The 12,403-nt window shown below is 39.0% G+C and overlaps 1 protein-coding gene across 3 annotated transcripts in view; it reads right to left on the bottom strand.

Annotated features, from left to right (window-relative positions):
* Positions 1-12,403, bottom strand: part of LOC126249614 (glycine receptor subunit alpha-2-like) — a 477,560-nt gene that overhangs the window by 52,001 nt on the left and 413,156 nt on the right. For 2 of the 3 annotated variants that reach the window (XM_049951280.1, XM_049951282.1), the window contains one exon: positions 10,650-10,751. The exons of the other annotated variant lie outside the window; for it this stretch is intronic. In XM_049951280.1, the coding sequence (XP_049807237.1) occupies positions 10,650-10,751 (102 nt within the window). The remainder of the gene's footprint in view (positions 1-10,649; positions 10,752-12,403) is intronic. 3 annotated transcript variants of the gene reach the window in all.

The following is a 12,403-nucleotide window of genomic DNA, read 5'->3' as shown; positions in this document are numbered from 1 at the left end:
AGATGGACCCCTGGTTTATACAGTAGTGGAAATCTATCATTCACTTTGTTGAAAACATCACGGATTGCTGTGAACTTGTCTGCTTTCCTTCTTAGCTGGCGGGTACTTTTGTCATCAAACCTTATGATTGCAATAAGTTCCTTGAAACGTTCTCTTGCCATAATACCCTTGTAAACTGGGCGACCCATTAGGTCTGACCAAAGATCGGGTACACTGACACTATTGTTCTTATTTTCCCCCATAAATATCAGGATTCCTATAAAGGCATACAATTCTTTCTCATTAGTCAAAGTAAAATTTCGCCTAACTGCCTCTTCATTTGAATGTTTTACTATAAAATCCATGATGTCAGGCGTAAGAAGTAACTTCAAGGCTTCTCCAGGTGAATGGCAAACACCAGCTGGAGTTACTCCTGCCTGCTCTCTTACTATATTAGCAACAGACCTCCGAGGATTTCTAGGCTGTGTGGTTACGTACCTTCTTCCAGACTTGGCCACAATAACATCCTGATGGTCACTGCCTGAAGCTGCGCTATCTTCATCTTCTCTAACATCCACATCACTTTCCCGATCTGAATCATACTCCATAACATCATCCTCATATTCACTTTCACTCTCCGAGTCAGAATCTTGATCTAAAATTTCATTCAGAACTCTTTCTAAATACGAGTCACGTTAAGTCTGGGTGTGAACAGTAGGGAACTGCACGAAATCACTGCAAGTTTACAAGATAAATAACAGCTGACTGACATCAACAATCACTTCCTCTGAAAGTAAACCGATTGTTGTGAATGTCAAGAATACCAACCAACAAGAAACTAACTTGTATTGTTGTAGATATGAGAAATACGAAATCCTACTACGGGAAATTTTCTATGCATCGAAGCCTAAGGTCGAGGGGGGGGGGGGGGTTGTTGGACCCATAATAAGTTTATTTATTTTTTCTTTCAAAGCAGGAATTTTCTATAAAATATATTGACACTAACGTTTCATAAAATAGCCAACAAACAATAACTCAAAGAGAATATGTAGTATGAAAGTTACTTGGGCAAAAGAGGGGACATAAAAAATTTTTGGATTCAACGAACCCCCCCCCCTCCCCACCCCCACTTAGGTGTCCTAGGGTTAATCCAATAACTCGGCACATATCTCTCCCATTAAGAAAGATATCCATATTGGAGTTCCGTCTCGGAAATGTTGCCTTCCTAGGGAACGAAAAAGTCACCCTTCCAAGTCCCACGTCATTAGGTGCGCATGTCTTCATGAACCTCAAATGGCTCTTGGTGCAGCGATATAGTTGCACGCCAAAAAACACATGACAAAAGGTTACTCCTTCAAACTTCAAATAATGGTTAACACCCCAAAGGGTGTTCAGTTGTAATGTGTGGCGCAGATCGCTGCTTGGCGGCAGAAGTAGTAAGGTGTCACTGGAACTAGTTCCAACCTATGAGATCTAACGATGGGGGGTAATCCTTGAATAAGTGTTGTGCAACAGCCTTCAGTCAGTTAATTTCATAACAACTACTGGACAGAAGCACCACATTTGAGCGTGAATATCTATACAATGCGCTTCACGAAATTGAGCTGATTGTTGTCGGCCGTTAATGAGGTTGTCTTTCAATTTCTTCATAGTAAACAATGAGTTGCTAGTGAGCACTGGTACATGTAGTTTACTTAGAATTTTGTGTACTGAGGGATGTAAAAGCATAGTGAACAGAGTGAAAAAATGACTGATATTCGTAAGTTTGTTATTCTTCATAAACGAATGAAAACCGAAAATGGAAGTGAAGGTATCGAAAAATAAACTACCTGCAATGAAAAATCACAAGAAGAGGGTAAGTCAAACTCAGATATCTCTATAAAAAATTCCCAGTCATTGGACTGATGGAGAAAATATAGACCTAGCCAGTACCGCTGCTAGCTTCAAAAGCTTCGATGAAAAGTATAGTAATCTCCTGGTCAGTATTTCCGATGTCGGAAATTACGTTGAAAAAAAGGGGGTTTGATAATTTCCTAATTATAAGATTTTATCGAGTCTATGGCAACCTGACCATAATTACAATTTCAAGAATGACGGAGACAGCATAAAGCGAAGTTTTTGATAGGACTGGATGTCATTATATCCATGGCTGGTTTACTCCAAAGCAGTTAAGGGCGTGCTTGCTAAGTTGCGTGAGATTATCTGCTCATGTATAACTCATGGCAGTCACGGTGCATTCATAAGCCGTCCATTTACCAATTTCAAAGAGTTTCACTTATCTGTAAAAATGAATATTAATTCCGAATGGCATAACGCTGCAGTTGAAAAGGCAAGTAACTTTGTCAATATTATAACAAACCGAACTAAGAGTGTACAACAAAAAATCAGTTCTCATTGATTCTCTTGCGAAATTAGTTCGACCTATTCGCACTAAGTTGAAATCAATTGTTTGTTGCATTACATCACTTGCCTTTCAGAGGAAATACAAATTCAAATGCTGTTTTTGATGATTTATTGCAGGTTAGCAAAGTCAGCTGACGAAACGTTACGAAAACATTTTGAAAGTGCCCCTAAAATGCAATCTGTATTTCTTTTCGAATAAAAAATGATTTATATTCTGAAACAAACTGTACTGTTCTACGTTATTCATTATTCTACATGTTGTACGTGAGCTTGAACACGGTGTAGTTCCCACATAAATAGACTTGAAAATCAAAATTGAAATTTGTGGCAATGTTCCAAAAGTGGGAAATGTGCGTACGAAATTTTTGATGACAGGAAAAGAATTAACTGAGAGAATATGACTTACGATGCCACCAACCGAAAATAACTTAAATGATAGAAAAATGTGAAAACTGGAAATTAAAAAACGGGTTTCACTATAATTATACCTTCACCTTGTCTAAGTTTATAACATTGAGCGGGTACTAAAAGTGCACTGTAGAAACTGATAGGAGAAAATGACCAGATCACAATTTCCTCAAAATTTCTAAATCACGTGTATGGAGAAAATGTTTTGCCCCTACCGACATGAAAACCAGCGGACGACACTAAATATTTGGAGTATAAAAGTGCAGGAAGATATCTTTTTGGAAATCAAACTGGGTTCGTGTTGCATTTAACTTTTTACTTTCCTCAGAAATAATAACGACAACTGTATATTTTCTCTGGACGAACTGATGAATAAGATTGAAAGTGGCTATCGTCCAAACATGAAACCTATTAAAGCTCAGTTGTTTAGAATGCATGGAAGCAGTATACCGAATTCTTCGAATATAAATAAGGCGCCAGTTCTGTGTATCAAAAGCACAGGCTGCAAAATCATCGGATTCCAGGTACTCGCCAACAATCTTCATAGTAGGAGGAACGTTTTCAAACAGTTCAGACAGTAGCAATAATTTATGGTTCCATACGTTACTAATAAATAATACCCATCATCGGATCGTTTTCTGAAAGATCGCAGAGAGCTCATTCCAGACATTCCTTGTGCTTTCGTTAATAGCGTTGTATTGAGGAAAATGTCGATAGCTATTGGACATAATATTCTTTCTCCACAGAATGTAGGTTTGGCATTACATATCTACAAAAAATGTAGTTCCTGAAAGTAAATTGATGTACAGGCCTTGACGTTCCTGGGATTTAGTTCAGCTTACAAACGAACTTCACACTGAGGCATCACCCATCATGAAACTCCCGCTGAACCTTCAAGGCCAACACTTCTCTCAATGCAGATTTTATTGCTCGGAAATTTTATGTGCACAACATGGTTACGCTATCGGAAGCATTGTTTGTAACAGCCCTAAAAGTATGATTGCTTCAAGATCAAAATATTCATTGAGCAAGAGACGTACAGCAAGCACAATTCATGGAAGTTACGGAGTTGTTGCGCAAAAAATTTCTGAGCATAAAATGATGTGGAATTAGCAGTAATTGAACTACAAGATGTTTGTAGTATTTATCCATCTTCAGACGCTACTGTCCCTTCGGAGTGTGACTTTTTGTGGCTTTGCAGTAAGAACAAATACCTACCTGTGTGACAGATTCGTAGAGGAAGTCAATGACGCTCTTCCTTGAGAAATAAACTTTGAGGTTGCCAGCAGTTCATAAATGCTTATTCCAGTAACTATGACACATTAGTGACTGAGTGGTTTGTTGTATGTGTGGAAAAGACTGAAGAACTGCTTCAGAGAATTTGTGTGGTTAAATTTGGTGGCCATTATACTTAAATGCCAGAGATATTATTGCAAGTCAATATTGAGAAAGCAAATTTTCAAATGTTGTCATAAGACTAAATGGATTCCATCTCTGAATTTCTTTCATGGTAGTAACAACTTTCATAATGGAGGAAGTGACCTGAAGAAACTGTTCAGTACCGATTACATCTTTTGAATACGTCTGGAGGAAGACGACCCTAGGGTGCTTTGCCATTCCAGCTAGAAACTACTTTAATTTAAATATTTAGTTGCTGTAATTTTGTACTTCTTCTTCACACAATAAATAAAGTTATTAGTACATTATACAGATACATTTCATTGCGTATGTTATCCCTACAACTTTTTCCAATGCTGGTACCTCATTTATCTTTGAGAAATTATATTTTTTAAATGGTAAAGCCAGTCAATGAGTGAAATAAGTAGCGAGGAACAAGGTAAGCACTATTTTTATTGGATAAACGCCAAAAGAAGTGACAAGTATTACAGTTTATCTTGCAATCAGAGCTCTACTGAGGTGATCCTGTGTCTTTAGCAGAACTGCCAAAGCTGCCACCCTCAGGCCAACACCTCCCATCCCCCATCCATAGAACTATTGTTCTGCAATTTTTAATGAACAATATTGCACCAACAAATTAAGTGTAGCATTGTAAAAAATAAACTACAAACTTAATAAACATTTTAAAAAGTTTTAACTAAACAAAACTTCTATTTTGTTGTTTATGGTAGCTATTGCACATTAGTTTTAGTATTTGCTCCTCATTAATTATTAATAGCGCATAAGTTATTAGTTCGAAAAAGAGTAAAAGGGCTATGATTAACAGTAGAGAAAATATCCCTTTACAGAAATGATTCTTATATTAAGTTTCCTTTGCATTTCCTTGCTCTGAGCGAAGCCAATGCATTGACTATGTCATCGAAATCGTGTTTTTTTTACCTGTGACGTAGTCTGTATACAAGGCAGATAAATCTGACAGTGTGCTTTAACCCATACTCTACGTTAAGCAATTTTTTATCATTTTAATTCGCTGAAACGGCGTTCAAAACGCAGTCACGGGTATTGTTACAATTGTCACAAATATGCACAAAGCTATATTTAAATAACCCATACTTTCAAGAAACCATCAAAATAACAAGTGAGATGTCGTGTAGCTTCTTTTCATCGGATATTTCATTTAGAAATTGAAAGCAGCTATTTCGGTAAATATCTCCAATGAAACAATGTTTGTTTTATACTTGGCGCCAAACTCAGCTGCCAATTTTTAAGATAAGATACGGAGCTTTCACTTCTGAGGGTTCCTGACAAGAAGCTAACGTCAGATAACGTGTTATGATACATGTGAGCCTGCTTTTCATTTCGTTCATTACTCTATAAAAAAACTTTAAAATACTCTAGCTCAAACCGTTTCTTAGCACGGATCAAGCGTACCTCACATGCAGCCATCTGTCCCGTCACCTTCTCCCTCGTTGCACCCTTTTAACAGCAAAACTACTTTGATAGATATAGAATCACAAACATTTGCCTGTGTTAGTGTGTTTCTGCACTCTTTCTTCACGTAGTTGTTTAATATTTTTTTCCAGACCGGACAGCAAATTCGATGTTATATCATGGACCTCAGTAGCATCCCTCCTTGCAATGATATGCTGCTACAGTCCAATTTTACTAGCACCCTACATCAGACCACAACTCTAAGAGGCAGACAAATTCGCAATCAACTTCTCTGAGAAGGGTCATAGCACCTGTTGCTGTTTCAGCGGTCTATTTGTGTCTGTTGGTCACATCATGTAACACCTTGTTTAGCTAACGTACTATTGTAATTAAAAACAAGAAGGATGAAAATTCCTGACTTAACCACAGGGTAATTTTTCTGCATAAGCTGTGTGTAACTTAAGAGAGTATTGAAGGATTTCACAGTGTAGTTAAATACTGAAGCCACTGAAGGTATCACTTACAGTCAGTCGTCTGGTAATCTCTTAGCTTCTTCCTCATCCGAATCCGAGAAATAAATTTCAGTTCTGGAAGTTCCACCTGCTACGTTGATAACGAGCCTGCCAACAACAGAATCCACGGAGCAAACCAGTCGCAGCATTTTCTCTTCTTCTTTTATGATGAGCCTTCTATATCCCACCAAATGTAAAAATGTAGCATTTGTATGATATGCTCGATGCTGTGAAAAATGATTGTTTTTCGTTTCTATGATACGTATCTACCTCTGTTGTATAAAACGATGGACATAGTCCAAATAAAGAGGATTTGGTTTTTCATTTTTTGCCTTAAAAATTAAATTGTTATGTTTTCTTAATTTAAACAAATTTTATGAACAGTCTTTCATAATACATCGATAATTAAGAATTTGTATTTGAAATGGAAACAGGAATTTCGCGTCTAATATATAATTAGAAACAAGAAGATGTGCATTATTCATGAGAAATGATGATGAATTTTATAACTACGAGCTGTAGGTATTTCAAATACAACGAGAAAAGAATGATAACGGGGAGATTTGAACCAAGGCACTGCATTTGGTTCACATTCCATTACGCCACCGACTGCACTACACGTTCAGTGTTGGATTGCTCATCATCTGTAGTATATAGATCGCTGGGAAAACTCCAAGCCGATTGTCTCCGTAAATTTATGAAACACATTAAAAACAGCCTATTTCTCGGCACTTTTTAACCGTGTTCCACGTGCGTGTTTCACTACGGAACACAAAACAGCGTCAGCATTTTTATACTGCGCATAACAGCGTGACAATCAGAGCTCAACGTTGCGGAGTCTGTGATTGTACACGATTTTTGAAATAAAAACTACGAAGCTAAAGCGTGATTAAGAAAAACGTTGATGGCTGTTAATACATTTGAATATCTTAAAGTTTCACTTAACATAACTTAGTAATAAGATATCTAATACATAAGTAGGACCTATTTCCAAGAGTGTAACAACACCAGTGTACGTGTGCTACGGCTTCTGACCAATCTTCGCGTTTGTGTTTGTTTACTTATGATGAATGGATCATAGATGTGTCTCTTCTGCTGGCGCTCTCTGTCTGTCCGTGTCTTAACAAACTCTTCCAGCGGCGACAGTGGAAGACTGTCGGTACACTTTTTCTTCAGATTTTTTTTGTTTCGTTAGTGGCACGTGTCGTTATTTTAGTTCTTTCGAAATGATATGACTTACAGAGTCATCAGAAATGGACAAATTTACTGTCAGAAAGAGACCTTTGGCAGTTTATGAAACATCAAATGCAGAGCAACAATTAAGCAATGTGTCTGAAACTTGTGTAGATACAGAGCAACTATCAAATAGTGCCTCTCATCCGCCGTTTGCTCCGCGCCACGATGCAGTAACAAGAACACTAGAGTGAGCCTGTATAATGAAGAATACTTAAAACTAGTGTTCATATGGTGTGGAGATGAAAGATGTCCTGTGCCGGAGTGTGTGATATGTGAAGAAGAGCATGGTACCGAATAAAGTGCTACGCCATATTTCAACAAAACACAAACATTTTCAGGGAAAAAGGTTTGATTTTTTCAAAAAACTTCTAAGACAAAAGAATCAGCAGAGTTATTTAGTTATCAAGAAATTTAAAACCTCTTATAAATATCATGAAGCTGGTTATCTCGTAACTGAGATTACTGCAAAGAAAGCGCTGCCTCACGTAATTGCAGAGAAAGCCATCATTCCACCTTGCTAAGCTATAGTGAAAACAATGTTTGGTCCTGAGTATGAACGCAATGTGAAAAAAATTCCCTTGGTGATATTACATTTGGAAGACCTATTCAGCGTATGTCTGAAAACATTGAACAATCTGTTAAAACTCGAGTTGATGAAACAAATTTACGGTTCTAGGCGCTCAGTCCGGAACCGCGCGGCTGCTACGGTTGCAGGTTCGAATCCTGCCTCGGGCATGGGTGTGTGTGATGTCCTTAGGTTAGTTAGGTTTAAGTAGTTCTAAGTTCTAGGGGACTGATGACCACAGATGTTTAGTCCCATAGTTCGCAGAGCCATTTGAACCATTTTTGAAACAAATTTAATGTTTACAATTCAGCTGGATGAATCTACCGATGTAAGTGCCTTAGCTCAGCTTGTTTTTGTAATTAAGTTTCACTGATGATGAAAATATAGCTGAACAGTATCTCTGTTGCAAGGTAATTCACTTAACCACCAAAGAGAAAGACATTTTTGAAGTAAGAAAACAGAGAATTTGTCGTGGAAGAATTGTATCGGCATATGCATAGATGGAGAACCTTCAATGACAGGTTCCATAAAAGAATCTATCACGCTTGCGAAACAACGAGGCGAAAACTTGATTATTGCGCACTGCTTTGCACATAGTGAAGAGGTCTTGCACATAGTGAAGAGCTCGTAGCAAAAACAATTGGAAATGATTTGAGGACACTTATGGACAAGACTGTTAAAATGATGAGTTGCGTTAAGAGCAGGCATCTCAAGTCAAGATTTTTCCCTCAAATATGTGAGGCGCTAGGAACACAACACTGTAACCTTCATCTTCATACAGAATTCCGCTGGTTATCCAGACTGGGTATTCTCAGTCTTGCGTATGAACTTACGAAGGGAATGCTGCAGTTATTTGAACAATAAAACAAAAGTGAGTTTTTGGATGTATTAAAGGACGAGCTCTGGAGCACAAAGGTAGCTTTCCTTTCTGATTTATTGAAATACTCAATAAGGCAAATGCTACTCAACAAGGTAAGAGTGCAAATCTCCTTACCACCACAAATAAAACTACATCCTTAAAACATAAAGTTGAAGTATGACTGAGAAAAACAATGGAAAACACTTTTTAAATGCTTCCATTGACATTTAAACGTGCAGTTAGTAACAAAATATAACCACTGTTTCATAACCATTTAGTGCAATTGAAAGAGTGAGTGGATATTTCTCAGCACTAGATATAAACCAGTATGACTGGATAAGAGAGTTTTTCGCGCATTTGTATATTTGGAAACTTAACTTGTTGATTTATGCAACTTCTGGATTTCTAATCAGCAAGAATACCGTAATCTAATTAAAAGAGCACCCATTGTTTTGCTACAGTTTTCTACAACATATTCGTATGAAAATGCGTTTTTTGTTAATACCAATATAAAAACAGATAATCGTAGAAGTTTGAGAAAGTTAGATAAGGCACTCCGTGTGTATTTTTCCTACACCAGAGCTAATATAAAAAAGATTTGTAATACTAGCAAGCCCACCTGCTGCAGTGAACTCATAATAGTATTGCAAAGGTTTGTATCTGTGAAAAAGGTGTCTAATGTATAATTACACTGCTTTTAGATTTAAAATATAAAAACTGATATTCCTTTGTACTAACATTTGTTATAATAGAGTCTCTTTTATTAATATTAGTGGAAGGGTAGTTAGTGAAATTGTATGTATTAGAAGGGTGTCACACCAAGGGAAATTTCGGAAAGCTCTGGTCTAGACTGTTATACTAACAGATAAAATACAATAGAACACAGAATGGGCATCATGCCACAAAGATATAATAAAATATTGCCAAATCATGAGATAAAAGCGAACCTTGTGACCACAGGACAATACTAAGAAGAAGAAGATGAAGAAAATGAAGAAGAGACGCTAACTCCAAGCGTAAGTAGCCTCATAAGACATTAGTTGAGACTTTAAAGCTAGCGTCTCCTCTTCTTCCAAGTGTTGTCCTGTTGTCATAGGAGTTACCTTTGAAGCCTAAATAGCCCCAGCTGACAATTTTTGAGACTTAAAAGTTAGTTTATGAACAAAAAAACGTTTCAGGAAAATAAAGCTTGACTCACTGTACTTTCTGCTGCATTATTTCCTATTTATGTACATCGCAGTGGCAGCGTTCAACAACGTACACAACTGTCAATATAAACTTACAGTATATGCAGTGATCTTCTTGTACTGGTCTTGATGTCCACCTAGCTCAAGACTCAACGTTCACTGTGATTGCCACGTTCCAGGCTGTGTTTGGCGTAGTAGGGCATTTCTCATTCTGTTCACGCCAACGGGCTGAGCAAATCTGCGCTTCAGCAGTCCCCTTACTTATCGCGCCGCTAAAAACATTCGTTATTACAATTTGATGTTATTGGCACCACCCACGTTTCTGGTTATCCGTACAGGTTACCTGCACGAGTTTACTTACGCAGTTGTGGCGTACATATGATACGGAAACTGTGGAATGGGAATTTTCCAAATTCAGTTGCGTCCATAGCATCAACTGAGGGAAACATGTTGGCTGTAGCAGGCTTTTTACTTGCTGTTTTCACCAATTTTGTGTAAGCTACTTCACGCTTTGGTACTCCTTACTTTTTACATGCGGTCAATAAGGTTCCTCACTGGTGTTGTTCCTTTTAAGATTTGACATGTTGACAAACGAGCACACTACCTCCAAAACAAATGGCACTACTAATTTCACTACAGATTAGCACAACGAAAACAACAACAGAACTCACATTTGAACTTCTGACGTGCTGACGCGAAGACGTAGGGCGAACTGAGAGCTCTAGACCTGAAACTTGGGCAGGCGACTCGCAGCCCCGCTCCGGTCTGGACACCTGCACATGTACAAAGAATCGCATTTCGATTCTTCTGTAGTCGACTGTACAGTCGTGTACGCCTGCACACTTTTGTTGGCAGACACGCTCCGGTTCACCTTTACAGGTATACCGGAACGTGTGGGGGGACCTTAAGACCGCTTTACACTAGGCCACTAATTTAGTGAAGCCGCGAGCGACTTAAGGCTGATTCACGCTAGGCCAATAATTTAGTCAAATGACGAGTGATATAGTAAGTGAAAATATCTTAACAACATTATTTAGTAACGGTGGTAAGTGAAACGGTTTGAATAGTAGCATGTCAAGTAGCTTCCCCCATCCCGGCTCATTTACCACTGGCCCGCCACTGGACACGTCTGAAAACAGCCTGTTTAGTACGCCGCATAACTGTCTACGTTTGTTCCGCTCTCTCCTTTCAATTATCTGTTTCTAGTGGATCAGCAACATGACTCGTTGGAGTTACGATACAGCGATTAAATTTGTTTCTCTTTACATACAACTGGAGTGCTTGTGGCACGTGAAATGTCCACTATACCAAATTGCACTGTGGTGACAAAAGTCATGGGATATCTCCTAATATCGTGTCGGACTTCCTTTTGCCACGCATAATGCAGCTACTCGACCTGAACTCAACAAGTCGTTGGAAGTCCCAGCAGAAATACTGCTTCTTCTACAGCCGTCCATAATTGCGAAAATCGAAGCAGGATAGTGTGCACGAACTGACCTCACAGTTATGTCCCATAAATATTCGATGGGATTAACGGTGGGAGATCTGAGTGGCCAAATCATTCGCTCGAATCGTCCAGAATCAAACCAATTGCGAACAATTGTGGCCTAACGACATGGCGCATTGTCATCCATGAACATTCTGTCATTTAGGAACATGAAGACGAACATAAGCATTTAGAGTCAACGATCGGTTCAGGTGGACCAAAGGACCCAGTAAATTCTATGTAAACACAGCCCACACCATTATGGAGCCACCCCCAGCTTGTACAGTGGCTTGTTGACAACTTGGCTCCTTGGCTTCGTGGGGCCTGCGCCACACTTGAATCTTACCATCAGACCTTACCAACTGAAATCAGGACTCATCAGTCCAGGGTCCAACCGATATGTTCACGAGCCCACGAGAGGTGTTGCAGGCGAAGCGTCCTTTTAACAAGGACACTCGCGTCGTCTGTCCATTGCCAGAGCCGATTAAAATTAAATTTCGCCGCACTGTCCTAACAGATACATTCGTCGTACGTCCCCCTCAAATTTCTGCCGCTGTTTCACGCAGTGTTGCTTTTCCGCTAGCACTGGCAATTTTATGCAAACTGTGCTGCTCTCGGTCGCTAAGTGAAGGCCATCAGTTCGAATGGTTCAAATGGCTCTGAGCACTATGGGACTTAACATCTATGGTCATCAGTCCCATAGAACTTAGAACTACTTAAACCTAACTAACCTAAGGACATCACACAACACCCAGTCATCACGAGGCAGAGAAAATCCCTGACCCCGCCGGGAATCGAACCCGGGAACCCGGGCGTGGGAAGTGAGAACGCTACCGCACGACCACGAGCTGCGGACGAAGGCCATCAGTCACTGTGTTGTCCGTGGTAAGAGGTAATGCCAGAACTTTTGTATTCTCTGCACATTATTGACACTGTCGA

The sequence above is a fragment of the Schistocerca nitens genome, chromosome 3, assembly GCF_023898315.1.
Source record: "Schistocerca nitens isolate TAMUIC-IGC-003100 chromosome 3, iqSchNite1.1, whole genome shotgun sequence".
Taxonomy (NCBI): domain Eukaryota; kingdom Metazoa; phylum Arthropoda; class Insecta; order Orthoptera; family Acrididae; genus Schistocerca; species Schistocerca nitens.
The sequence above is the reverse complement of the archived record's forward strand: the minus strand, read 5'-3'. Positions and strand labels throughout refer to the sequence as shown.